General features: G+C 47.0%; 11 protein-coding genes across 11 annotated transcripts; 5 read left to right on the top strand and 6 right to left on the bottom strand.

Annotated features, from left to right (window-relative positions):
* Positions 1-9: 9 nt before the first annotated feature.
* Positions 10-448, bottom strand: BDV27DRAFT_53025 (uncharacterized protein). The gene has a single exon (XM_032076866.1). The coding sequence runs from the start codon at positions 307-309 to the stop codon at positions 46-48; it is 264 nt and encodes an 87-aa protein (XP_031922603.1). The 5' UTR covers positions 310-448; the 3' UTR covers positions 10-45.
* A 343-nt stretch (positions 449-791) lies between these two features.
* BDV27DRAFT_53029 (nuclear and cytoplasmic polyadenylated RNA-binding protein pub1) lies at positions 792-2655 on the bottom strand. Its single transcript, XM_032076867.1, has 5 exons — positions 2139-2655; positions 1962-2066; positions 1258-1905; positions 1072-1204; positions 792-1010 (listed from the first exon to the last, which is right to left on the bottom strand). Exons 1-5 carry the CDS (start codon positions 2514-2516, stop codon positions 841-843), a joined length of 1434 nt encoding a protein of 477 aa, XP_031922604.1. The 5' UTR covers positions 2517-2655; the 3' UTR covers positions 792-840.
* A 550-nt stretch (positions 2656-3205) lies between these two features.
* BDV27DRAFT_135956 (uncharacterized protein) lies at positions 3206-4851 on the top strand. Its single transcript, XM_032068663.1, has 4 exons — positions 3206-3389; positions 3646-3810; positions 3866-3991; positions 4060-4851. The coding sequence occupies exons 2-4, from the start codon at positions 3745-3747 to the stop codon at positions 4834-4836; spliced, it is 969 nt and encodes a 322-aa protein (XP_031922605.1). The 5' UTR covers positions 3206-3389; positions 3646-3744; the 3' UTR covers positions 4837-4851.
* Positions 4852-7976: 3125 nt separating this feature from the next.
* Positions 7977-11249, top strand: BDV27DRAFT_168462 (arrestin family protein). Its single transcript, XM_032074774.1, has 3 exons — positions 7977-8917; positions 8989-10058; positions 10119-11249. The coding sequence occupies exons 1-3, from the start codon at positions 8191-8193 to the stop codon at positions 10779-10781; spliced, it is 2460 nt and encodes an 819-aa protein (XP_031922606.1). The 5' UTR covers positions 7977-8190; the 3' UTR covers positions 10782-11249.
* Positions 11250-12689: 1440 nt separating this feature from the next.
* On the top strand, positions 12690-14087 carry BDV27DRAFT_149510 (glycoside hydrolase family 7 protein; the record flags this gene model as incomplete). The annotated part of the gene is made up of 1 exon (XM_032071064.1): positions 12690-14087. The coding sequence occupies one exon, from the start codon at positions 12690-12692 to the stop codon at positions 14085-14087; it is 1398 nt and encodes a 465-aa protein (XP_031922607.1).
* A 44-nt stretch (positions 14088-14131) lies between these two features.
* Positions 14132-14549, bottom strand: BDV27DRAFT_53123 (uncharacterized protein). The gene has a single exon (XM_032076869.1). The coding sequence runs from the start codon at positions 14400-14402 to the stop codon at positions 14175-14177; it is 228 nt and encodes a 75-aa protein (XP_031922608.1). The 5' UTR covers positions 14403-14549; the 3' UTR covers positions 14132-14174.
* A 92-nt stretch (positions 14550-14641) lies between these two features.
* On the top strand, positions 14642-15602 carry BDV27DRAFT_149511 (acyl-CoA N-acyltransferase; the record flags this gene model as incomplete). Its single annotated transcript, XM_032071065.1, has 3 exons — positions 14642-14755; positions 14944-15477; positions 15564-15602. The coding sequence occupies 3 exons, from the start codon at positions 14642-14644 to the stop codon at positions 15600-15602; spliced, it is 687 nt and encodes a 228-aa protein (XP_031922609.1).
* A 113-nt stretch (positions 15603-15715) lies between these two features.
* Positions 15716-16014, bottom strand: BDV27DRAFT_135972 (uncharacterized protein). The gene has a single exon (XM_032068664.1). It carries the CDS (start codon positions 15963-15965, stop codon positions 15807-15809), a length of 159 nt encoding a protein of 52 aa, XP_031922610.1. The 5' UTR covers positions 15966-16014; the 3' UTR covers positions 15716-15806.
* Positions 16015-20881: 4867 nt separating this feature from the next.
* Positions 20882-21704, bottom strand: BDV27DRAFT_53186 (uncharacterized protein; the record flags this gene model as incomplete). Its single annotated transcript, XM_032076870.1, has 1 exon — positions 20882-21704. A coding segment is annotated over exon 1 (438 nt), but the record flags the coding sequence as incomplete, so codon positions are not given.
* On the bottom strand, positions 21326-21487 carry BDV27DRAFT_149512 (uncharacterized protein; the record flags this gene model as incomplete). Its single annotated transcript, XM_032071066.1, has 1 exon — positions 21326-21487. The coding sequence occupies one exon, from the start codon at positions 21485-21487 to the stop codon at positions 21326-21328; it is 162 nt and encodes a 53-aa protein (XP_031922612.1).
* Positions 21705-24848: 3144 nt separating the features above from the next.
* BDV27DRAFT_135974 (chitin synthase export chaperone) lies at positions 24849-26411 on the top strand. The gene is made up of 3 exons (XM_032068665.1): positions 24849-25332; positions 25407-25978; positions 26051-26411. The coding sequence occupies exons 1-3, from the start codon at positions 25095-25097 to the stop codon at positions 26234-26236; spliced, it is 996 nt and encodes a 331-aa protein (XP_031922613.1). The 5' UTR covers positions 24849-25094; the 3' UTR covers positions 26237-26411.

Consider the following 26411-nt stretch of genomic DNA (forward strand, 5'->3'; position numbering starts at 1 on the left):
GATCCAAGGCAGTAAAAGAGAAAAGATATCCGAAACTCCAGGGCATCAAGTCGTAATCTGGACGAGGACAACAATGGTCTCAAGAATGGTATCATAAAGTAAGCATGAGAAAAAGTACTGACGAGATGCAACGCATAGAGGGGCCTCGGGATCCCGGGGACAGGTTAAGCTTGTTAGCGAGGTATTGATAAACTTGAAACGAGAAAGGTCACTGAATAGATGAGAAAGCAAGACCGCTATCAAACCAGAAGAGGAATTTGGCATGTGAGCGTAGAGACGCAAGGGCCCATTCATAGGCCAGGCATACATACTAAACGAATACGATACAAACTCATAGAAAGCGACTTATCAAGAAATAATAATCCAAAATAGATAGGGGTCAGAGACATAAGGAAACAAGAATAGGTACTTTTAGTTTATTCCGCAGAACGCTTGAATCGAAAGTCCAAGAAGCTCTTAATAAAAGTAGCGCACATTCATGGAAAGCAAAGAGCATGAGAAAATTGACTCAACGAAGTGGACTCGGGGTATTGGGTGTACGATAACACACAAATTTCATTTCAAAGAGAAGCATTTGAGAATGGGAGATGCGCTTAGAAATCCACTTAGTAAGGGACAATCATGAAAAAGGGAGCACGGTAAAAAATAAAAGATGGAAACAATGTGGTAGTACGAAGAAATTAAACGGGAAGGGAAAGGAGAGGAGAAAAGTAGAAAGGGAGAAGGAAGGAGCCTCTTCTTAACAAAGTTGTTGACACAGCCAGCCCTGTTTATACTCGATTGTCCATCCGAGGAACGTTCGATAGGGCCGGCATGCAGCGAAGTATACTGGACGATAGGCTACGCTTGGTAGCCTCCAAAGCCATTCCCAAAATTAGCGTTGTTGGCCTGGTTCCAGCCAGAGGCAGGAGCAGCTTGTCCGCGGCCATAGCCTGCATTTCCTGGGACCTGGCCATAGTTTTGACCGCCCATTCCGGACTGATCCCAGCCTCTTCCAGCCGGGTTGGGACCTACGGTTTACGATGTTAGTCATAAAACCGAAAGTTTAATAAAGGATAGGAGCAAATTCACCTTGAGGAGTCATAGGTCCACCGGGTCCGCCGTACTGAGGGAAATACGGGGCTGGGCTGTTGTTAAAGGGTGAATTGCCCTGTTGACCAGAGAAGTTGTCGAACTGGCCAGTAGGAGGACGATCCTTACCCCACTACGACAGTTAGCCAAACGACATCAAATTACGAGAAGTAGGGAAGACCATACGCTGCACTTCAGGGGACGCCCGTTAACATTGTACCCGTTGAGCTGGCAGATAGCCATAGCGGCATTTTCGTGACTATCCATCTTGATGAACGCAAATCCCCGATCTGCTTGAAGACGAGTTTCCAGAACATAACCAAAGTTCTGGAACAGCGGGACAAGGTCGTTCTGCGTGGTGTAAGGGGTGAGGTTACCCACATAGCACGTGGTCTGCCACTGTGGGGTTTGCTGGACAACCATATCGTAGCTCTGAATGCCATGAGTAGGAAAATGATGATGACCGAAAGCCGTTGTCGGAGTCATTCCCATGGCCGCCATCGCTTGTTGCTGAGAAATGGAGGGCTGTCCTTTCTGATTCGCCCAGTTACAGCGAATAGCACGAGACCCGAGCCACTCGCCGTCCATCGATCCCAAAGCTTTATCTGCGTCCGCACGGTCGCGGAAGGCAACAAAACCATAACCACGGGACCGACCAGTTTTCATATCCCACATGACACGCGCCTCGGAAACTGAACCGAAGGCTGAGAAGGCCTGTTGCAAGATTTCGTCGTTAACTTCGTTGCTCAGATCTCCAACGAAAATGTGGAAGTGATTCGAGGTGTCTTCCTTGTTCGTGCTGTTGGACTGGTAAGCCCAGTTGACACGGATTTCCTGCAAATCCCGTCAGAGATGGTTCTAGAACGTATAGGTGGCTCGAATGACTATACCGATTGATGAATGCGGCGCCCGTTGAGAGTTTGCATGGCTCGTTCAGCAGCGCCAGGATCGTCAAATTCAACGAAGCCGTAGTTGTATCCTTTACTGTTGAACTTCTGCGGGAGTTAGTACGTAAGTTGATGTACCTTGAGCGGTTTACAGAGATGCCGATGACGCACAGAACTCACGTTCTTATCAGGAATGATCTTAACGCTGACAACGTGTCCAGTAGTCTCAAAAATTTGTTTCAAGATATCCTCAGTGACCCGGGGGTCCAGACCGCCAACATAAAGAGCTCTCTTGTTTGGCTCTGGGGCAGCCCGGCGCACATACCCGCCGGCGCTGGTTGGGGACATCATGTTTCCAGACATCGGAGAGGTGATCGCCGTGGGAATAGGATTGGTATTCTGCGGAATCACAACCGGAGGGCGAGGGGGCGGCGGCATATGGGAAGGATTGGCCTGGCCGTTGCCCTGAGTCCCGTCGTACTGCTGGCCTGGAGCAGCAGAGGTCTGCGGAGGCGGAGGGAGAGTCGAAGGAGTTTGGGCGGGTACGTTATCAGCCATTGTTGCAAGGTCACAGGCCACAATATACAAGGAAACTGATCACTGAAACAATATAATGCACAAGTCAATGAATGTTGGTAGCGCTTAATGGGTGAGGGTGAGTGATGAGAATCTTTTGAGGACGGGGCGATGCAGAACGTTACGCAGTCACCGAATTGGTTTAAGGTCGAAAGGCGGAAAGCGACGCGGGGATCTAACGCCCAGAAGAACCAAAAGGACAAAACAGGGAAGGGAAGGGAAAAGAAAAGGGAAAAAAGGGAGAGAAAAAGGAAAAGGAAATTAGTGGAGCATACAAGGAAGCGCAGTCGTCAAAAAATAACGACAGGAAAAAGAAAAGAAATTAGAGAAAGGGTGAGGCAACAGCTTCGTGACGGATGAAGAAGCGCTAGAATCCAGACGACTCAAAACACGGCTTTCTCCCCAACAAGTTAAACAAGTGGAAAAAAAGCTTAAGATTCGGGGGGATAAAACACGAGAGCTGGAGGAAATGGATGCAAAAAGAAATAGGAAAGAAAAGAGATAGGAAAGCAAAAAAAAAAAGGGAAGAAAACCCCAATCACTCAGGTCTCGACGCCAGCGAAAAGTGCGATGGACAGCGTGAGAGATGAAATGAAATGGAAATGGAAACAGGGGAAAAGAAAAGCTGCGATGATCTGACTTGACGGGAGTCTGAATGGAGAAAAGAACGAGGAGTTTGGATGGTCAAGAGCCGCTTGGGGTGAGGGGCGCACTAATCCCCTTTGCGTTAGTCCTCCCTTGACGGGTCGCTTTCCATTGAATCCATTCAGGTAAAGCGCTTAATTCCTCCACTGCTCATCAATTCGACCTATCGTTCGAAAACATTAGCCCAGGGTCTTTTGGTCCGCTCTTGTGGTAGGTAATGATATTCTTTCTCCTTTGTGCAGAACGTCAAAAGTGCCTACTCCTCATGGTCTTTCCATTGGTCTCGTGTGGTCTCAGAAACCAGTAGTGCCTAGTACCTGCCTCAGCTGGTACTCCCGTGTCGCGGAAGTGCTATTGGAGCTGCTGCGTTTGATGTATCTCCCGTCTCATTCCAGGTTTTCAGGGACCCCTGTTACAACTTGCGTCAGCTGTGGACCTGGCTTGATCAACTAACAGAACCCCTTAGGGAACCCCTTAGCCTGAGTAGTTCGTATCTTCTGCTTTCATCCAGTCATCATCCTCTAGCAGATTATATCCAATACGACGCGATACTGCCACAGTGGCTATGGCTACTTCGGATCTTTCAAATCCAGATTCTCTGGCCGTCTTAACGGCAATGGTTAATCAAACGGTAATGCCCCTCATGGACAAGTTTATTGTAGCACAAAAGCACTGATCCTCCTCAGCTTATCGAAACCGGCCGCTTTTTCCGATCAGGGGGTTCTACGCAATCCAGGGCCCAACTCAAGCGTTCACTTCCTGTTGCTCATGAGCAATTTCAAAGTGCACTGGACAATCTTTCCGAGCAGATCGTATGTGTTTTACACTTCCGTAGACCAACGGAGACACATGGTTCGCTGATCTTACTGACCAACATTAGTTCATTGCCAAGACGTTCCTGGAGAGGGACTACGAGGCGATTGCAGCCCAAAAGGCAGCACTGCAACCAGCCGAAGATGTTGTTATGAGTCAATCAGAGACCATACAAGACCCCGAAGCTGCGCCACAGGTGGAGGCAACAGCAGTTGACACAAGTCAAGTCCAATCAGAACTATCCAGGGCTGACGCCGTGCAATCACATACAAGCGTCGATGCCGGTCAGCAGAACACTAGTGAAACCCTTGTGAAAGAAGAGGAACCAGCCGAATCTGTTGCGGTTGGTCCCAATCAATCTCAGCCTGGGCCCAGTGAGATCAATTTCGATTCAGTTCTCGATGATACTGGTGGGGCGAATGACTTCGATCTAAACTTAGACTTTGGGGATGACGACCTTGGGAACGAGAACTTCTTGTCGGGATCCAACCTTGGTACTACAAATACAACTGGCGCCACTGAGCAGGAGAAGGGGGTTGACCAAAGTGGGAACGCGATAGCTGAAGTCCCTGGTTTGGAGACTGGTACGGCCAACATCCCAACTGGGGGGGATATGTTCGACCTAGAATTGCAGAAGACCGAGGCATTTTCCGCCCAAAACGGGGCCCCAGAAGGGCAACAAGGCAACACCACTGAAGATATTATGGCTCCGGGCGAATCTAGCTTCGATGACTTGTTCATGGATAATGAGAATTTTGGAAGTGGAGACGTGGGAGACCCTAGCATGCTGGAAGGCGATAGCTTGATGAATATGAACGAGCTCGATGACAGCTGGTTTACTTAGGGGTGACTCTTATCCTACGGCCGAACGGGAGAGGTTTTTTTTTTTTTGGTTGGGGGGGTTACCACTCATGGATAATGGCAATGATTATCGGTTATAGGCAACGTTTCATGAAGGGGAATGAGGAAACTCTACTTGGTTATCGACCTTCGTCTCCCCTCACTCGCCGAGACACATGGCAAGGTTCATGCAAGGGGTGACGGTCGTACCTGAAAACGTAATGATAGTTCGTCACTTTAGCCGATCTACATAGAATGTAATATCAACTCTAAGTGAGATAAACTCTACCGGAGCCACAAGGCTGAGCAGGCATGTTCGCTTGGGTCACAGGTCGCGTAACATTGTTGGCTACGTAAAACCGCCCCAAGGGGCTTCGTGTACGTTCGGATATGCGTGGTTTTGTGATGTTTTCTGAATTGAGCACTGCCATTGAGGGTTGAGGTTGGTGAGGGAAGTAAAATAGTTTTGGGGAAAGAAAAAGGAAGAGGGGAAAAGAAAGAGAGAATGAAACTATTCCCAAACCGTTCGTGTTTATTTTGGAATTAAGAGTGGCTTAAGGCACAAACTGCCCTGAGTTGGGCATAAACATTCTATGAACATTCTATGAGGTCATTGGCTCGTGGATATCTCGTGGGGGATCAAATCACTCTCGGCTTCTAGAAAACAGATTAACTCATCTTCGGAAAATAATTGCACAATCCTGGAATGGAATGCAATTCCTTCATTCCAATCTGGCGGAATTATGCGACCTCATCTACTGTGTATCTCCTGCCTCTATACAACAGTGAAAATCTTCTCGTCAATTAATGTCTTAAATCATCTTCAAAATGGTCCAAAACGAGGGACTTTATTAAGCGATTAACTAATGCACTTGATCCACCATAACTATCAGACCGTCAAGCATTTGATTCTAGCGTTCTTCTGCCGTCTTCTCTCTGCTCCTTTTTTTTTTTTTTTTTTTTTTTTCTTTCTTTTTTAACACACAAACTAGACGTTGGATTTCCTTTCATTACTTTTTTTTCTTTTGTCCAAGATGAAGCTAAACCTTGCCTCTCTCTGTTTTCTTTTTTTTTTTGCCCCGCTGGTTCCGTACTCGCCTTACCAAAAGTACCAACGATGTAACATAACTATCCAGACTCTCATTAAGGTCCCAACGCGGTTTGATTTGCCATGACTAACGGGATCGACATGACTAACTACTGTGTACTTCTAACAATCCATGAGACAAGTGAGTAGTAAGAGCATAATAGCGTTAGACCAGATTGATGATGAACGAGGCGTCCGAAATGAAAGTGATGCATCTCTTATGATATCACTATTCGATTTGCGCTGCAGTTATGAATCACACGCTCACTGGAGACGCATCCCCGCACACACACGACAGGTCAAAGTGCCGAAAATGCTTGACAGATGGACTCTCAGACCCTCTCTTCGCCCCGTCATATTTTTTCATTTATTTTTATTTTATATTATCTAATTTAATTTGTCCTTTCGTCCGCGGAGGTTACTGTCTTACATAGGCTCTTGATCCCGTGGTGCCGTAATATCCGCCATGGATGGATGAATCTAGCCACCATGTTTGGTCTCTGCTTTTTCGGCACCGAGGAAATCGATGATAAAACGTCATCACCCTCCCAAATTTAGGTTGTCAAAGGGACTTGGTTCGCGCTTGACTCTAACCGACTTGGGAAGAAAACCTAATCCAATATGGGAATGGGTTTGTCCAAGTCGCCTCCGAGTTCTTCTCCTGTGAAAACTTTGTGGAAGTACTGCTCCGAGTTACCTGAGAGGAGTACTGTATAGACTACTACTAGTACCAAGTACTTAAATTACATGAAGGATGCAAGAGATCGCTGTCACATGCTCTTCAATTTCCCTATCGCGTCATAGGAGATACAACTGGAGAGCAAGATCGGACATTAGATTGAGTTATATGGCTGTGAAAAGATGTCGGGTAGAACCACGAGGCATATTATTACTATTACTTACTTACTACTCCGTGATACTCCTTGCACTCTCAACGGGAGAAGACAACAACATAGCTTCCTGGTTATTAACATGAGACAATAAAAGAAAATTAAAAATTAAAATTAGAAAAAAAAATTAATAACATAACATAAAAATAAAAACACAAAATACAACCTAAAATTGACTAACCGGTAGGATTTCCCTTTAGCGTACCAGTAAAAGTCCAATGAGACGAAATAGTTGGGGACGAGGGAAAACGAGCTTCAAGGGAATCCGTCGTTCGATGAACTACTAGTCGAGAGCAAGCAGTTTAAATCATTATCCACGGATCGCCGGCTACAACGAACCACTCCGCGTCATCGTCTGAAATCTTATTCAAATCATTCGTTCCCTGCACCTTTTTCTCTGTAATTTGCTGTTCTCTTCCCCTTCACCTTGTTTGAAGTTCTTATTGCTCGACAGTGTCTTGTGCCCAAGGAATCAAAGCGCACCGCCTCATTCTTGTCGCCGGATCGGTGCCGTCATCAGTCGGTCTGGTCGCCATCGGAGTGTGTGTCTTGACTCTTTATGGTCATCGCATTGGCTTTGGGCGATTGATTTAGTGTTAAACGGACAAGGACAACGACTGAACATTCGCTCCCCGCAATTTATCGGCCCTTCTGGACTTGTCCCTTGGTTGATCATTTGCTACGAACTGATCATCCTGTCATTCATCTCCAATTATCAATTTATTTCTTCTTGTCAACGGTACTCCGTGAGTACTTCTCTTTTTCTCCCTCACAACACCCAAACTCTCCGCATTTTTCTTCCTCGTACCGCCCCGTGTGTCTGCTCCCTTGCGTTCGGCCGGTCGATCATCTGCCAAAACGGAAAAGACTGCAATAAAAACGGAGGACCGTAACCATAAAAAAAGGAGGGAAAAAAAAAAAAAAGAATTGAAAGGGCCCCCAGCTGGTCGCATTGAATGCGCGTCACGACTGCACTTTTTTTAAACTCTCAGGCCTGAAAATATCTGGTACCTCATATTTACTTTTAGGTTTTTGCTTTTTTTTGTTTTCAACCCTTGTTCTTGTTGTGAGCCGCCGAGGACGGAGTACAGGGTAAGTCATTCATTTACTTACTTCCCTGTCTGGCTCTTTCTCTCTTCGTTCTTTTTATATCCTTTTTCACCTTTCAATCCAGTGTTTCTCTTTCTTCAGCCCTGCTTCGCTTCCTTTCTTTTGAAACTGCCTTAGAAAAGTGAGGCTCGTTTCAGTTTAGCCCCATCTCTCCCTTCCTTTTCCGTTTTCATTTAAAAAGCACTGAGACGTCGATGATCCGAAATTGTTTCTTCCTTTGAAAATAAAAATTTTTCCAAATCAATTATGCATTGAATTGGTATCTTTCACGATGACAACCGCTCATATTACTCCTCTGCAGCAGGACCTTTCGGCATCGGTCACAACCACAAGCCCGGTCGCCCAAATACATTGCAGTGCCCCGGAATCTTTATCGTCCGGTCATACAAGTGCTAGCGCGGAACATCGTCGGTCAGTCGACCCATCGGCCGTCGTTGGCGCCAATTTCCCCAAACAGACCAATCGCCGCGCTTCAATTTTTAGGAAGTTGGCGGGTCCACGCGAGAACGCAAAGCGTTTCCTCCGCCTGGGGGGTTCCGTCCGCGCCCAGTCGCCACCATCGATCCGCTCGATGTCCCGTACACAGCGTCCTCGTCCGGTCTCCGAGATCGTATTGTCTCGCGAAGATGCACGAATGCTCGCCTCTGCTAGTTTAGGAGCCGGTCTAGGAACGGGTAGAATGCGCTCCCACTCCTCTTCTACCGGATCGGTAAATCAGTCCTCTGCGGGGTCCGTAACGAGTGCGCCATCATCGGACTCAATGGGGCCATTTCCGACGCTACGTCACGAGAAAATTGTTGCAACAGGAAGTGGTATCACAGTGGGTATTGCCCTCACGGAGCCTGTGATATACCTGCAGGGATACGACCAGAATGACCCAAGCACAAAGAAATCAGCCATTTTACGTGGCCAGTTGCATCTCAAGGTCACCAAAAGCGTTAAGATTAAGAAGATATCGATCTGCTTCCGTGGACATGCACAAACCGATTGGCCCGAAGGTGGGTTCCAACAACTGTTGTTAATATGATTTTCTAAATGCGCACGCTGACTAGACTTTGCCTCTCTGCAGGAATACCACCTAAAAAGGTACATTACCATGATAAGAAGGACCTGGTCACCCATTGTATGATATATTTCAATCACGGTGATTCGGTTCTGACGCCGAACGACTACGGAGCAAACTTTTATCAGCATGCTAAACCAGTGACCTCCGTTACTGGAAAGGATGGTAGCCCAGTAACTGTTACTCGCGAAATCTTCTCGAAATCTGGATCCTCAACCTCTCTCAGTAATGGTCAGCCTACGAGTAAGGAGCTAAAACGCCTTTCTCTTCAATCCAATCACTCTCGCAGCTTCGGGAAGAACGATCCTCCCCCTAGCGCAGTCGCCCATCCACAGCGCAACTACCGCATGTTTCCTGTCGGTGATTACTTGTATAGTTTCGAGTTCCCGATCGATGGCTCCCTGCCAGAGACTATCAAGACAGATCTGGGATATGTCCGGTATGATTTGGAAGCCATCGTGGAACGATCAGGCGCGTTTCGACCCAATCTCCTAGGTAATCTTGAAGTGCCGGTCATTCGCACGCCGGCGGAGGGCTCCTTGGAACAGGTCGAGCCGATCGCTATTTCTCGCAACTGGGAAGACCAATTGCACTACGACATCGTTATCTCAGGGAAATCCTTCCCCTTAGGCAGCCAGGTCCCCATTGCATTTAAATTAACCCCGCTAGCCAAAGTCGAATGCCACCGGATTAAAGTCTACGTAACGGAAAACATACAGCATTGGACGGCAGACAAGAGCGTCCACCGCTTTCAGCCGGCCAAGAAGGTGCTACTGTTTGAGAAACGAGCTGATTCAGCTAGCACGAGTACGTACCCAGGCAGCTCAATGCGCGTCACAGCAGGTGGTGGCATTGACTGGGATCATCGCGCTGCTGCTGCGAGGGGCGATGAAGTTGTGGACCGGAACCGGACAAATCTTTTGGGAAATTTAGCCAGCGATTCCGGCGTCGGTCCGACCGAAATGGAGTTTAATGTTCAGCTCCCGAGCTGCTATGAGATGAAAAATCGGGATGAGTCTCACAGGCTACACTTCGACACAACGTACGAAAACATACAGATTAACCATTGGATCAAGGTAGGATGGGCTTCCACCTGTTAGGTTTCGAAAAGAATACGGCTAACGCGATTCTTTCAGATTGTCCTTCGTCTCTCTAAGGTGGATGAAAGAGATCCGAGTAAGCGAAGACATTTCGAGATCTCTATCGATTCTCCATTCCACCTACTTTCGTGCAAGGCCACACAGGCCAACATTTATCTCCCAGCGTATACCTCGCCAAATTCGGATCCTGCGCCGCCTGCCCAGGAATACGAATGTGGGTGTCCAGGAGCCGCCGCGCTCAATAGAGCCAGCAGCTCGACCGGCCGCTCTCCGACTTCCGAAGCAGAGGAGCCGCCGACTGGTAGAGCAGTTTACCGTAGTTTTACGAATGGCTCTGGCGGCTTGGCACGACCTCCTCAAGCGCATTTGGCACATGAGCCAAGCGACCGTGCAGATGAGCCTCCACCGCGTCCTATGCATCTTCTCCGCACCCCGTCATTTGCTCCACCCGCGTTCGAAGATGTTCCGCCACCGCCACCTCTCATAACACCACCCCCTGAATACACTTCTATTGTCGGCAACAACGACCGGGAGACGGTGCTGGAGGACTATTTTTCCCGGCTGTCGTGCTATGAGGAAACTGCCGATGACCCACGGGGTCTCGGACGGGTTGATGTGCCTCTGACCCCTGGAGGGCGGGTGAACCGGAGTATGGACGTCCCACGGGAGTGGGTTCGCTTGGATCAGTCAGCCGTCTAAGCCGTTAGATGGCGCTCGGCTAGATGTCAGTCACGGAGTTACGATATCATGAATTAAATGTATTCTTTTCATCTTGAAGGGGGTCCCCAGGTGCTTGATGTTACACCGGAAAACTCCCCTTGACGGTATCATACGATTAGCGCTGTACGCTGATGGATTATATTTGTTATAAATCGGGTTTACAGGGTTACAAGGCGCAGAAGGACAAGGATGATGGCCGGCGCTGGAATAAGGAGGGCATCATCATGAGCGAACTTGATTTTCTTGGATTTTCTTTTCTATGCTATACATCTCTCGAGTTCGTTATGTCTATGGCTCTCAAACATATTTGAACTAGCGATTGATGCAATTCGTTTCATAAATTTATATGTTATTCAAGTATATAGACCGCTGTTTCATCATCATTTAGATCGTGTAAGTACATATGAACGCACTTCGACTACCCATCGCCTCCAACAGCAAATCTACAAAAACTACAATTTGTAACTATTTCGGCCATCCCGAACACAGGTATGGATTTTTTTCCAAATAACTCTCAAGTCGAATGTTATGCAATCACAATTCTCCTACCGGGAAATCAACAGAATAAACAAATAGATATGAAGAAGGTAGTGATATGTTGGAGAAGTCGTCTCTTGGTATTGTTGATACCTTGGGCAGACGCTGATGATTGAAATACATATATCTGCTGAGAACGGGAAGCAGCTCCTATTCTTCAGAGGGCAGAGACGAGCAATATGGGGACATCGTCTCCGACAAGATCAAGCCTCGGCACGATGGCTGTGAAGGGGAAACAGCAAATCTTATTTGAAGACGCACACTAGTGTTAACTTTAGCTCGTGAGATGACAGTCCTTCGACTGACCAGCACGAGATTTTCGGAACATATGCCGTTACAAACTTGGATGTCTGGATATAATTGCCGGTGATCAAGCAATATTTACCTGCGCGATAGGACGACGCTAACAGAGTCAAACCCGACTAGATCAAGGGCCGTTCCGCTGACTTTCTATACGGCCGGTAAGAGAATCATGTGGTCTAGAACATGCATGTCAGTTGTCAGGCCATGGCTGATGAACCCAATCTTCACAAGCCGGAGCTACATTGTTTCTTTAACCGGGTAAAAATGAGGAGATTGCGAGGTTGCAGTCCCAGGTGGCTATACTAGCACGTGGTCTCCTGCATGTCAGATTGGAAACCATCACACTTGGATACTACGACACCCCTCAACGCATTTCCCCAGTTTTTAGATTAATTGAGGAGGCCATAGACAGCCACCAAACAGAATCCCCTGGCGGAGGCATGGCCACAGTTTAGACGATGATATCCGATTCAGTATGGAGGAGATGATGTTGGTGGATATACCAACCTGCGGTCTTGCTCTCTGGCTTGCGTCTCGATGGTTATGAAATAGGGCCGCTGTTTCTTCACGATTTCCTTCTCCAACGCACGGCAGGGCAAATCACCTGATCCATCTAATAGACGCTCGGCCCAAAGTGGGAGAAGTTCCTACGAGTAGTCTATCCCGAGATTCCGCACCCTTTCCTATTACGATGAGGAGCAAGAGACTTCGGAGTAAAGTGTCCAGATTCTGCACAACGTGGAGCTCGCCGCTAAGTCTTAGTTACGGGGAATACGACCCTGTTTAGGCTCAGTGCGAACTGGTTTCCGCTCTTGTCTTTACTTGAATAGAGGTTATTCTGTTTCCATCACGGAGAATGAAGTTTCTTGTCTCTAGATGTCGTTTCTCCAACGGACCGGCGGGCCTTCGATCCGGTCGACAAATCTTCAAGTCTGCATGATACGATGATGTCTGAGTCGGACAGGGCATCTATATAAAGACATCTCCTTTCCGGAGTTCAATATGTCTCATGAAATCCAAGCACCGGCAAAGCTTCGCAGAGTCAAGATGGCCTCTCTTCTTTTCTCCAGAATCTGCCGCAATGCCCTCATCTTCTCTTCAGTGCTGATTACTGCCCAGGGTCAGCAGATTGGAACTTACCAGACTGAAACCCATCCCTCGATGACCTGGCAGACATGCAGTAACGGTGGCAGTTGCAGCACCAAGCAAGGCTCCGTTGTCCTCGATGCCAACTGGCGTTGGGTCCACCAAACCGGAAGCTCTAGCAACTGCTACACTGGCAATAAATGGGATACTTCCTACTGCAGTACCAATGACGCTTGTGCCCAGAAATGTGCCCTAGATGGCGCCGACTACTCCAACACTTACGGTATCACCACCAGCGGCAGTGAAGTCCGTCTCAACTTTGTTACCAACAACTCCAACGGGAAGAACGTCGGTTCCCGCGTCTACATGATGGCTGATGATACCCATTATGAGGTCTACAAACTTCTGAACCAAGAGTTTACCTTCGATGTGGACGTCTCCAAGCTCCCATGTGGTCTTAACGGCGCTTTGTACTTCGTCGTAATGGATGCCGATGGAGGTGCTTCCAAATATCCAAACAACAAAGCTGGCGCTAAGTACGGTACTGGTTACTGTGACTCTCAATGTCCACGGGATCTCAAGTTTATCCAGGGACAAGCCAATGTCGAAGGCTGGGTACCGTCGACCAACAATGCCAATACAGGCACTGGAAACCATGGTTCCTGCTGTGCAGAACTGGATATATGGGAATCTAACAGCATTTCGCAAGCTCTCACTTCTCACCCATGCGATACGCCCACCAACACTCTATGCACCGGGGACGCCTGCGGTGGCACATATAGCTCTGACCGCTACAGTGGCACGTGTGATCCTGATGGCTGCGATTTCAACCCGTATCGTGTGGGCAACACAACCTTCTATGGCCCTGGCAAGACAATTGACACTAACAAACCAATCACCGTTGTGACCCAGTTCATCACCGATGATGGCACGTCCAGCGGCACCTTATCCGAGATTAAACGGTTCTACGTGCAAGACGGTGTCACATACCCCCAGCCCAGCGCAGACGTTAGCGGCCTAAGCGGCAACACCATCAACTCGGAGTTTTGCACTGCAGAGAACAGCCTGTTCGACGGCTCAGGCAGCTTCGCGAAACATGGTGGGCTCGCCGGCATGGGCGAAGCCATGTCGACTGGAATGGTGTTGGTCATGAGCTTGTGGGATGATTACTATGCCAACATGCTCTGGCTTGACAGCAACTACCCCACCGACGAGTCCACAAGCAAGCCCGGCGTGGCCCGTGGAACTTGTTCCACGTCGACCGGTGTTCCTAGCGAGGTCGAAGCCTCCAACCCTAGCGCCTATGTGGCCTATTCCAACATTAAAGTTGGCCCTATCGGCTCCACTTTCAAGAGCTGATCTCTGGGGGCGGATCTCCATATACCTGCAGGTGATGAACTTTATCTACTTTGGGTGCCTGTCGTTCGCCATGGGTGGTGGCTATGATCAAGTATATTTCGCCATCGCTATGTAAGGAGGGGATATCATGAGTATTGAGAAGCAGGAAGAATGTACGGTAACGCCGCTGTAGTGAGAAGGAAATGCAATGAAATGACGTCGTTGAGATCTACACAGTATAGTCCTTACCGCCCAGAACCCTTGTGGAGAATCCCGCATAGAGCTTCCTTTTCGGATAATGCCGAGCGAATGCTTTTTCAGCTGCTTGTCATTCATGATGATCCAGTGACCACCGGCCAGTTTACCTCAATTTTCGTAGATCTCTTCTTCCCCTTTACTGTCGACACATTTTCCTGCCGAGAATAGAACATACTGTACCTCAGAACAACCATAATAACCCTCACTCAGTCAGTCTATTCGCCCAAATGAAGTTCCCGGCGCTGATCTGTATTTAAGGTTCAGACACTCACCAAATATAAACTCACTTTAAATCCAAATCCATAATCCCAGTCACCATGGCCGTCGAGGTTGTGCCCCTCACAGAAGCAGACATCCCCGATGCGATCGAAGTCATCCAACAAGCATTCGCAGAAGACCCATACTTCCAATGGGTTTTCGATCCCTCCAATGTGAGTTGTGATCGAGAGACAAAACACTCATTCCAGAAACCCAGAACCTAAACCCCCATATCTCCACACCAGGCAAGAAATCCCACCACAGATAAAAGAAAAAAGAAGCTAACGAACAGCGGCCCATCAACGCGGTCGAGGTGGAACACCGACCGACGTGATGGACAAGCCATGCCCCAAACACACAGTTCAACAAGCAAAGGAACTATGATTCCCTCGCTGCGCGGTGTCTCTGGGGGATCAACAACGCCCTGTTCCACGTCGCCAAGGAAACCAGTGCAAACGGCGCAGACCGCGTGGTCGGTGTGTCCTGCTGGTTACCGCCGCATGCCGCGTCCGAACCGGAGAGCTGGTACAGCTGGTGTCAGGGGTGGGTGCTGAGCTGGCGACAGATGCTGAACAACGTGTGGCATTTAGGACGGGGCGGGCTCCGGACTAATCGGTACTGGATCTGGAAGGAGAGGCAGCAGGAGGCGCAGAGCGCGATCTGGGATGATCCACGGGGGTACTATTTTTGCAACACTGTGGCGGTCAGTCCTCAGGCGCAGGGAGGTGGGATTGGGAGGAAGTTGTTCGAGGCTGTTACTGATATGGCGGATCGCGAGGGGGTGAAGTGCTATTTGGAGAGTTCGCGGAATGTGCCTAATGTGCAGATTTATGAGAAGATGGGATTTAGGATGAAGAAGGAGATGGAGTGTCGGGATGGGGAGGATGTTTGCATGGTAGGTTTTTTTTTTTTTTTTTTTTTTCCGCCTTTGAACTTCCCTTTGAGCCTTGAGAGATGGGTGTCTGATAATGAATTTGGCAGCTTTATTGCATGGTTCGTGAGCCTACTTCAGAGAAGTGAGGGCTTGAGGCAGTTTCTATCTATTTTTACTGTATGCGGTATTTGATGGCGAATCGGGATGGCAGGGTTTACCGGAGGCCTGCTGCTTTACAATTTTTCCTCGATTAGGAAACGAAAGCATGATACTAGTACATATTTCTAGCATTCATTCACGATCTGAATTGGAAAACTATATACTTGGACGTAATAACACCCCCAACACACCTACACAGCCCTCCTAGTATGAGGGTAGTATACAACAGACACCAGCGCCCACCAACCCAAAAACATATAGACCAACAAAAACCTCCCAGACTTAAGGAAAGACGAAGAGGAAGAGAAGAGAAAAGAAACCCAACCTTCAAGGCCCCCACCTTTATCCATCACATCCCATCACAAACAATCACAATCACAATCACAATCACACCCCATAACCCTACCAAGCAATAGCAATAGTAATAGCAATAGCATACCTGAAACAACCAAAACCCTTCCAGAGCCTCTACTAATTTAGTAATAAAGCTTAGTCCCAACCTAAACCACCTGACCGTTTCCACCAGCGCCAAGCAGTTACTTAACCACTACCACGCTGGAAGTCAACGTCGGCTTTGGCCGTCACTTAGCACGCCGTGTTATTATAACTCTTCTGTTATAGGGGTCCCCTTTCGTCCGAAATGAGGATTACGTTGTTGACTTTGGAGGTGGATTTAGATTCGGACCTGGGTTGGGGTGGTTATTCGTGTTGGTTTAGGTGTATCCATTTTTCTATTTGATTTGATTTGATTTTATTGTATTCTGGGTTGTTGGGAGTGTTTGGGGATGGAGACTTGTGGTGTCTATGTACGGAGTAATAGTACCCATATGTATGTATGTATGTAGATAGACAAGGCAATGTATAGTAGGTAGGTCGGTAGGTACTTTTGTCTACACAACATACCCAAGCAACCAACTAGCCAACCCCATACATATACATACACAACATACCCTACAACAATGACTACCTACGAATACTAATACAAAGACAGTACAACCCCCAACTCTACCTAGCATTTATAAAAAAGAAGAAAAAAAACCTCCATTCCAAGGACAGTGGGACCCCACACTCAAACCCCTACAATCACAATCACAATCACAAATCCACAATCCAGGGTTCAACCACTACCTACCTAATCTCCGCCATCCCGCCATCACCACAAAGCCATAAGCACCATGTTTCAGAACCAGGACTTATGTACTTACATCACTCTATCTATCTAACCCCGTAAATCTCACCCATGCACAGTAAGCACCAGGTTAACACATTAACAGGGCTTGATGGGACACGGATCGGGCCGGAGAAGGGAAGGGACCGATAGAATCAGTCCATAAGATGTTGTGATACCGGGATCAACCGCTCGGGAGGGTTTATAATCTGACGGGGGCGGGAGGTTCTATATGTGAGGGTGATATTAATAGTAATGGTATTATGCAAAATGGGAGAGACACGGAAATTGATTTCCGGTTTGGTTTGGTCATTGGTTGTTGTTTTGTATTGTGCTCTTGTGTGTACTTTGGGGGAGATGTAATGTATTTGTGTTGTGGTTATTGGTATATACATATCTCATCAGGTCTAGGAATAGATATGTATTTCTCTAGTGATGGCTTATAGAAGTATAGAGTATTGGCTATCAGTGATCTATGACAGTAGTTATCTACTTAATAGTCTACTATGTATACTGGCTGTAAATCTATACGTACAATGTCCATCTCCACTACATTCCTTCATAGAAGTATACCACCAAATATATAACCGCCACAGTAACCTCAACACAACACTGGCCCTTAGTAAAACCAAGACCCTCACTATTTCCATTGAAATCATAGCCGCGACGAATCCAATTAGACCATTCCAATCTAATATATATATCGTACATTCAGCATGAAAACATTAGGGATATTATCATGTATTAGATCCGTACACTCCATACCAGATAGCATAGCTTCAAGACCTATCATTTAGCCTAAATCAGCTCGATGGCCTCGATACGAGCTTCCGAGGTAGATCAGTGGGTATGGGAATATGCCAAGGGACTTGAACGAGACACCGAGATGATACCTATATGGGCCTGTGATGAAAAGAAAGAAAGGGGTTGTGGTGTGGTGGTTGAGGTTTTGTTTTCATGACTGAACTCGGTAAGACTTTTGTGAATCATATTACGATGGTGTTTTTAGCGTTTAGTACGAAGTACCAGGATTTGAAAAGATATATTATTCTAGTCATTATTAGTAGTACTTCCGCATTAAGTAAAGAGACCAGTGCGCTGACGCTGACGATCTAGTTGATATTAAATCCCCAACCTGCTGTTACAACCACCTAGGGAGGAAACGTTATGAAAGCTCACTGGCCTACTACTAAAGTACATGCATAAACCAACAAACCCAGTTGATAGTACCTCTACGCAAAGCAGTTTCCATAACCCGGAGTACTATGTAAATGGCCCCCTGTACATGGACCAACTAGACTACGGTCATAGCTTCCAGGCCGCTTCCCACTAGTTGGTAACTAGCCAGGCACTGACTCGGTCTTATCTTGGCGGGACCGCTACTACGTACACCCCGAAAATAAATCAATGGACAAGGATTACGATATAAGTAAAATTCTCAAACAAGAAAAGGAACCAGAGGAATGGAGACAATATGTAACAGCATTCCCCTGTATTGGTAGAATAAGGAAAGAGTTCAACAAACTGACTCGATATACGCATTTTTCCACGAGTAGGGATACCGAAGTTTAATATATAGATTCATGGTTAGTGCGATGAGTGAGGCGGCAGGGCTAATTTATTGCTAATTCGCGTCGTTCTTGCCGCTTACTCTGCCGAGCCAACGTAGCAGGGGGCTTATTGTTCCTCAAGGCTGTACCTTTGCAGAAGTTGGCTACTGGACAGGATCCTGTGTGCCCTAGTACTCGCCTGCATGCATAGTACTTCTCCAGGATAAAAGTACTCTTATAGTACTAATTAGGCTATTAAGTACCTGAGCTGGAGTTCTCATTCAGCTTTCTTCGATCGGCTGATTGGTCGGTTGCCCCTTTTCTTTGTCTTTTTACCGAGCGTCTGTTCCGTATTCTTGGGAGGGATGTAATTAACTGTGGAATGCTAGTATAGGAGAGTGCACGTGCCATCGACCTACAATGATGAATGTGGGGACTCCTAAGGGTCTTTGACTTGAGTATGTCGGTTTGCTCTGTTTGTTTCGTACTTTTGGAAAATCTCGACGAAGTATACGGATACGTACTCTGTAGGAGGCCAGATCATACAGTTTACAGGGGGTTGATTGAGGAAACTGTGCCCCGACATGCCTTGGCAACTTTGATTGACTGGCGTCTCTACATACGCCCGTGCGGTTGAAAGTCATTTTAAGTCGCGCAATTGTGCCTCGAAAACCTGCATGGTCTGAGCGGTGATGGTTCAAGGCCACGTAAGAGTATTAAGTGCTTAGTGTACTCAACGAACAAGGGCCAAATACTCTAATATAGTATGACCGAGTAATACTCCGTAGGGCGATAAGAACAAGTTCGGCTTTCGTGTAAATAACCCCGAATGGAAAAGGACAACCTTATGGTAAGGTGAGACCAGGTTGTGCATCACAGTATCGGCTCTTGAATTTTTTTTTTTTTAAAAAAAAAAAAAATCTTTTAATCATTTAGAATTTCTTTTGCTAACCTTGGGTGAACATGATCATCATTGTATCAGGCCATGGGATAAGTTGACATGTGCTACCGGGCTTCGCTTCTACCCGCTCGAGCGTTAGTAGCGAGAAGTTGATGCTCCGTAGAAGATATGATGAGGATATAGTATCTCCATAGGGCCTCGGTTCGGTTCGGTTCGATCACCGAACTTTGACCTGACCGTATGGTGCGATGGTTTGGAAAAGAGCTTGCATACATGCCACTTCGGTGATCCACATCCATGGAGTCAGTGGGGTCTCTCTCATTGGACCTCAGGATCTTCAGGACAACTATCGATATGGTTGTGCAATGGCTAGCTGTCGCGCTTCTTCAGGTTTTGACTCCCAGCCAATAGTGAGGCGATGTATACAGAGGATATGACGACCACCATGGATCCAATTCCCCCCTGAACTCTTTAGTGTAGCGAGTGGACCGGCTATGTTTTAAGCGTTGCCCTGCAGGAATGCACATTCGGCCCGAAGGTGGGCTTGGTCAGAAGGTAAAGTGGCCGTACGCAATGGTATTCAATATACAGTACCCTCCGCGTACCTTAGCAGGCGTCGGAAATTAAATTATTAACCGTGGTGTGAGGAAGGATTGCTGTAGTTTAGTCCCTAGGCAAATGAGAAAGGATAGAATTGCGGGGATAAATGTATGCAATATGCCTGTTGAATGGCCGCCATCCGAAAAATCCTCGGCCTCCCCCACTCCCGGGAGAGTTGGCGACCAACCTTAGAGAACTCTACCCATCCATTCAATTTCAGCACCAACTGATTCTTGTGTGGTGCTAATTAACTAACTAACTAACTAATTAACGGTCTACTCCATATGCATTCCAATTTTGTGTCACTACACCACATGGGTGGGTGGGTGGACAGCGTTGATCACATTGCATCGGTCGTGTCCATCACAGAGTGGCAGTCCCTTGGCAGGGTTCATGGGGAGACCAAGACCAGGGTAGAACAAAGAGAACCAGAAAAGAAAGTAAAGAACAAAGACCAAGCGGTTAATCCTTGTCCGTATCTCTCAAGCTTGTTGGTTTTCCGTGTGACCGTCAACCACCCATCGGGGGAAAAATGCAGCCCAGCCTCCGGTCTGACAACTAGTCGGCTCTAAGAACCACTAGAATCCACACCACTCGGCCGGTCGCTTTACTTTCGTCATAGGACGGGGGAGCACAGACTCCGTCTGGGCCTCCGTAGATGCAGGACGATATATGCTTGGCAGGCAACGGTTCTGCTATCATGCACCTCATTGCGTCAAGTGCAATGACCACTGGTTGATAACAAGCGGTGGCTAGCGGTATACTTTGCCTTCAAGCCTGAGTATTGTTGATGCTAGTCTAAAGAGAAGGTCAAGGCGGCCTCTTGTGTTCTTGTGTAGCGCTTCCCCTTAGTTTCCGCTTCTCTGACTCGTTAAAGTGGTTCCCCTCGCGAGTCAGTCCGTTCCCACCTGGAGGGGTGAAGAAAAGAACAAAGCAGTTCGGAAAGGCACCACCATCTTGAAGCAATAGTAACCCATCCAGATAGGCAACAATAATAGTAAATTTAGTTTGTTTTCCTTCATGTGACAAAAACAGGGTGGTGTATAACATGAACTGAAGCCAAACATCAATGGGGTCTAAACAGGATAGAGAGAAGAAAATAAAATAAAATAAAAAAGAAAGAAAAAGGAAAAGGAAAAGGAAAAAAAGCCGACCCTCTTTTGTTGACTCCTTAAAGCGCCATACATGATGCCCGTGCCAAATCCAATATACATGTGACAGAAGAATTTCGCCTGGAATTTCTGGAAGACATAGAGAGGGAAAGGAATAAAGAAAGAGAGTAGGTAATAACAAAAATAGAAAAGAAAAAAAAAAAAAAGACAAGTCGGATAGACAGATGATGAGAGAGTAAATAAGGCGCTCATGGAATAATCGAAGAATTTTTAATGATGGTGGTTCGAAAGAATTCGTGAGATATGCCGTGAAGATTCTAAATTCGGAGGAGGCCGTTGAGTGCCATATAGTGTTTCGTTGACGTCGATCCATATAGAATCAACGACAAAGTCGACATTTGCCGACCACCACAATAAATCGATCATGAGGACCATCATTACATCGGTTTTCTTTAGATCCATCGATGGATGTTCGGATGAAATGCACATTGGGCTCACGGCAAGTGCTGTATATGTAGTAATTTTTGAAGTAGTTGCACATTGCTGCCGCATCCACTGCCGTCAGAGAAGGAATGGCCTTTGAGGAAGGGGATATCGTCTCGAAATTCGGAAGGATAGAGAGGTTCAATTGTGCGGATCGTGATGATAGTAGTAGTATATCGAATAATGCCACCCTACCTCGGATATACAGGTGGTCTAGTACGAAGGGGGTCAAAGTATATAAAAGAAGATATACTGAGCAAGTCTGTAAGAAAAAGGTAATTATATCAATATAGGCCATATGAGGCAAGGGAGGAAGAATGATAATATATGTACGTCGCTCATGGAGGGCAACTCCAGCATGGCTTGTTTGCTAGTAAGTTAGAGAGAACCACCAGGGTTGTGGCCCATCACAAGCCGGCGGCCGAAAGGTTAGACAGGGGAGTGAAGAAAATATGAAATTCATTAAAATATTATTCGAAAGAAATTTAAAAATACAAAATAAATAAAAAATTAAAAAATAACTAAAAAGAAGGTAGTGCCCGACGATCCATTTGCAGAGTATCGGGGTAGTCTGGCATGAAAAGCAAGAGGGAAAAAAAAAAAAAAGAAAAAAGTAAAAAAAAAAAACGAAATCCTTGCGAGGTGACCGGGCCATCTCCGTGAAGCGTCATTGGAACTGCAACAATCTAGAAAATAGTGAAACTAAGGACATAGACTAACGACACGGCAGCTAACTTCTCTAGTAACATTAGAGGAAAGTGTCCCACGCGAGGGGAGAGAAGCCTCATCTGCTTTAGGACCGATCGGGGCAATGGGAGATCGACGTGGTCCCTCGCAGCCGTTGATGCTTCATCTACACGTGGCGCTAACTAGGATCTTCATGCATGACTGACGGCAAAGTCCTGGACGTGTCGTGGGTTAAACCATTAACAAGTCTGGAGTAGGTCTAAAGCAAACAATGTCGGTGGAGGTTAATCTGATCCGTACGGAGTAGTTACCGATGTAACGGCACGAAACCGTTGGGATTGACCTCCTCAGTGTTGAAGACCCTCCTCCTCCACAGTTCATCCCCTAAGGGGGCCAAGATCACCCATAACCTTGGAAGGTAGAGATTCGGAGGGGTTTTCATTGTCAATGATGAGGAGGCAATTGATCAATTACATTATCATATCCGACAAAGCCTGTTGGCCTAACACTTAGGATTCAAGATATTTGCGCATGGGTGGTAGGTTTTCATTGGGTGAATATCATAAGGTTTCATGGTGCCTGACCCGGCGGAACTCATCCATGTCCTATTCCTTCCGCTCCACAGCGTCATTTTTCTGGAAAAGAAGAAAAGAGGAGAAGAAAGAGAGGGAAAAGAAAAAGGAAAAAGAAAAAGAAAAGAAAAGAAAAGAAGAAGGAAAAAGCAAGAATCAAAGTGTTGGGTACCCATATGCCTCCTTTAATTAGACTCGGCCCCTGATGAAAGTGACTCGATTTAAGCTGAGCTGTATGCACATTCCCGTCTCCTTAGACTTACTACTTCGGCGCCATAGTAACAGATCGGCTCGTACCCTAATCCGCTCCGTATAACCGGGAAAGGCACCTGGAAGTTTTCCCGTGACTTGAGTAATTTTTTTTCTCCGGGTTTCACTAAAGGCACTTGGAGCCATGAAATTCACCGAATGGTACTAACTATAGCGTAGTGCCGCTCGGGCTCAAAGTTTAAACATCCGGTTGGTGTGCCTCAGGGTCTGAAATCCGTGGCTCGGAACCAAATCCGATGAGTGGTTTAAATTTTATCCTCTTTCTTTCTATATGTAATTATAAATCCAATCATTATTTCTCTTCCTCCCTTAGCTTATGATTTTATGATCTTAGCCCCATCGGTCAAGGAACCATGATATCATAAGATAGTCGCATCTATCTGCAGACGGGAAGAGGGCATGGCCCGCTGTTAGTGATTTGATATCGCATACGTAAGCTGGTTGAAGAATCAGTATGCCAAGAAAATCATGGTGGTTCTGCCTTTCCGCTTGAACCTTAGTAGGGGAATACTGTAAAGTATACGATGGGAGGGGGTCAAATCCGAATCAGCCTTCAAGAACTATGTCGCGGGATAGTGGCCCACTCGGAGTACGGCATGTCTTGACAAGGTTACAGCAGCCCTCCGTCGGGCTTTGACTACGGCTAACGAAGAATCAATCCACGGCTTCGAGAAAAGTTAAATCGACCAACCGTCGAAGTGGGCATCAGATAATCAAGATTATCCAAGACTCAAAGCAGTGCTGGTCGTAAGATTGACAATGGCATTCTATCACCGGAATAGTAACCTCAACGAGGGACAAAGATCTATCAGTCAAGTGACTCACAGTCCGGGGACAATCGGGTGCTGCAGGGGAAGGACAGGTTGGGAAAAAATAATAATAATATAATAATAATAAAGAAAGAAAGAAGTACAATGCATGTGGGGTTCGATGCCTGTAAAACTTTAGGGGAAGCTCGTTTCACTTTTCCGCAGATCTGATGTAATACTTTTCAGGGATCTTATCCATACAGACACCCAACAGGATCAGTAATCTCCGCCTAAAGCGGTATACTGATTCTAGAAGGTGCTAAGACCTCCAGCCCTGAAGTCAATGGCCACTCAGATGTAGGTAAGTGGCATTTTCAACCACCTTTGACTGTGGATCGGCTTTCCTGACTTGGTTTCGGGCTCACATTGCTTTTTACGTCTATCGTCAATCATGTGCCATCACAGTCAGTTCTGTTGGGCCTAGTAAAAAAAAAGAAAAAAGAAAAGAGGACCCCTGTCAAAATGCCTTTGTGCGCCTGCCGGCTGCAAATTAGCCCCCGATTTTTCATATACGACGGTACATACAATTCCAGTAATATCTTGTTCCTTTAGAGTATCGCAGACGATCTGCCAAGGTTGGTCTTCACCACAACCTACGTGGTACATTCTCCTGGCAAGTAGAATACATATGAATATACTAAGGCTCTTGGCAATTTTATTGAACAAGGGTCAAATGCTTCGTCGCCTACAGGCAATTATCGCAGGTAAAAACAAGGCCAATGATATAGCAAACTAGGAGCGGCACATACTCCTTGCCTAGATCACTCATGTGGCCACACTTGCATGGCCAGGCTTGTCTGTGACCTCCGGTGGCCTCATTCGACATCTCTGGAGAATGTGAAATTTGTATAGCAAGGCTTCCCTGACCTAACCAGACACGGTTAGCATGCTTTTTTAGGGCCCAGATAAACAAGTTACCAATAGGGGCTAGCGCGAAGGTGGCCTATCCGGGGAGGCACACTAATCCTAGAATAGCAACCTGGGGCTAAGCTTATATGGGCTAGCCTTGATCTGGATTTAGCGCACCTCGTGATTCTTGTTCCAGAAGCCTCAGACCAGGAGAAACAAGGCCAAAACCCCTCGTCGGACGCTAATTGTCGTCGCCTCACTGTCGGGATCTCACTCGTTCTGCTTCATTCCTCCGGAATACACCAGTCATTCGTTGCCGACACTTCAGTGGACGCCGCGGAAGTCCTATCTGGGTCACTGGAAACCCGTCTCCGTCCGTCGTTGTGGAGACGGCTCGGATCCGCTCATCTTGCGATATCATCGAACGACCCAAACAATCCCACGGCTATACTACACCCAGCTTCAACGGGCGGTCGAAATGGGGTTCGGCGACTTCGACACGATCTGCCAGAAGGCAGCGTTGCCACTGTGCTCCCTCGTGGGCCCGGCTTCCTCGATATCAGGCGCAACTGGCATCATTCCCAATTGCTATGCGCGAAACATCGAACTAGCCAACACAATCATTTTCGAAGGCGCCGCATCCTTCGTCCATATCATAGCGCTGGCAATGACGGTCATTATGATTTTACACATCAGGTCCAAGTTCACCGCGGTCGGTACGTAAACCACCGAAAATCGCAGTTCACTCAGAATGAGAGAGCGATCACTAACCCCGTTCGCGACTATCTAGGTCGCAAGGAGATTATCACCTTCTTTTACATCTACATGCTCCTAACAATGTGCTCTCTGGTCATCGACGCCGGAGTGGTCCCGCCCAGGAGCGGCCCGTTCCCTTATTTCGTCGCTGTACAAAACGGCCTAACCTCCGCCCTATGCACAAGCCTACTCGTCAACGGATTCGTAGGATTCCAGCTCTACGAAGACGGAACAGCGCTCTCAGTCTGGCTCCTTCGTCTAACCTCCACAGCGATGTTCGCCATCTCATTCGTCATCTCCCTCCTGACGTTCAAGTCATGGGGCGGGCTCAGTCCCACCAACACCATCGGCATGTTTGTAGTACTATACATCCTCAACGCGATCTGTATAGCAGTCTACCTCATCATGCAACTCCTATTGGTTATGAACACGCTCGAAGACCGCTGGCCTCTCGGTCATATCGCGTTCGGCCTCCTCGTCTTCATCTGCGGTCAGGTGCTCCTCTACGCGTTCAGTGACACCATCTGCGAGAATGTCCAACATTACTTGGATGGTCTGTTCTTTACGACCATCTGTAATCTACTTGCGGTCATGATGGTTTACAAGGTACGTTTGTTGCAGTTTCCATTATCTAACCCTACTCCACACTTAATGTATGCGGGTGCTGATCATCCCCAGTTCTGGGATTACATTACGAAGGAAGATCTGGAATTCTCTGTCGGTATTAAACCCAATACATGGGAGGTTAAGGAATTCCTTCCGGAAGAAGATCGTCGCGCAACAGCTTACCAGGACACAAATTCGGAGTACGCCGGAAGCATGTATCACCACCGAGCGTCGGCTTATAACAGTCACAATTATTAATCACTATTAGGTTTGATATATTTTGTGACGATCAGATTCAAGGGTTATTTATTTGATTTTTATTTTTTGTTATTTTTGATCTTTCAAAGTTAGTCATTGATTCGCGTTGTTGCGGCCTAACGAGTTAATGCCTGAGTGTGAGCGTGGTTGAATATCCCTCTTTTTTTTTTTTTTT

This window comes from Aspergillus caelatus (assembly GCF_009193585.1).
Source record: "Aspergillus caelatus strain CBS 763.97 unplaced genomic scaffold BDV27scaffold_258, whole genome shotgun sequence".
In the NCBI taxonomy this organism is placed as follows: Eukaryota; Fungi; Ascomycota; class Eurotiomycetes; order Eurotiales; family Aspergillaceae; genus Aspergillus; species Aspergillus caelatus.

Coding starts and splice junctions, on each gene's coding strand:
- BDV27DRAFT_53025 (XM_032076866.1), bottom strand. CDS start 309: ATGTATGCCTGGCCTATGAATGGGCCCTTGCGTCTCTACGCTCACATG.
- BDV27DRAFT_53029 (XM_032076867.1), bottom strand. CDS start 2,516: ATGGCTGATAACGTACCCGCCCAAACTCCTTCGACTCTCCCTCCGCCT. Junction 1,906..1,961: donor GGCGCCGCATTCATCAATCG/GTATAGTCATTC, acceptor CGGGATTTGCAG/GAAATCCGTGTCAACTGGGC. Junction 1,011..1,071: donor TGGACCTATGACTCCTCAAG/GTGAATTTGCTC, acceptor CGTAAACCGTAG/GTCCCAACCCGGCTGGAAGA.
- BDV27DRAFT_135956 (XM_032068663.1), top strand. CDS start 3,745: ATGGCTACTTCGGATCTTTCAAATCCAGATTCTCTGGCCGTCTTAACG. Junction 3,811..3,865: donor CGGCAATGGTTAATCAAACG/GTAATGCCCCTC, acceptor GATCCTCCTCAG/CTTATCGAAACCGGCCGCTT. Junction 3,992..4,059: donor ACAATCTTTCCGAGCAGATC/GTATGTGTTTTA, acceptor GACCAACATTAG/TTCATTGCCAAGACGTTCCT.
- BDV27DRAFT_168462 (XM_032074774.1), top strand. CDS start 8,191: ATGACAACCGCTCATATTACTCCTCTGCAGCAGGACCTTTCGGCATCG. Junction 8,918..8,988: donor ACAAACCGATTGGCCCGAAG/GTGGGTTCCAAC, acceptor GCCTCTCTGCAG/GAATACCACCTAAAAAGGTA. Junction 10,059..10,118: donor AGATTAACCATTGGATCAAG/GTAGGATGGGCT, acceptor CGATTCTTTCAG/ATTGTCCTTCGTCTCTCTAA.
- BDV27DRAFT_53123 (XM_032076869.1), bottom strand. CDS start 14,402: ATGAATGACAAGCAGCTGAAAAAGCATTCGCTCGGCATTATCCGAAAA.
- BDV27DRAFT_135972 (XM_032068664.1), bottom strand. CDS start 15,965: ATGGATAAAGGTGGGGGCCTTGAAGGTTGGGTTTCTTTTCTCTTCTCT.
- BDV27DRAFT_135974 (XM_032068665.1), top strand. CDS start 25,095: ATGGGGTTCGGCGACTTCGACACGATCTGCCAGAAGGCAGCGTTGCCA. Junction 25,333..25,406: donor GTCCAAGTTCACCGCGGTCG/GTACGTAAACCA, acceptor GCGACTATCTAG/GTCGCAAGGAGATTATCACC. Junction 25,979..26,050: donor CGGTCATGATGGTTTACAAG/GTACGTTTGTTG, acceptor GATCATCCCCAG/TTCTGGGATTACATTACGAA.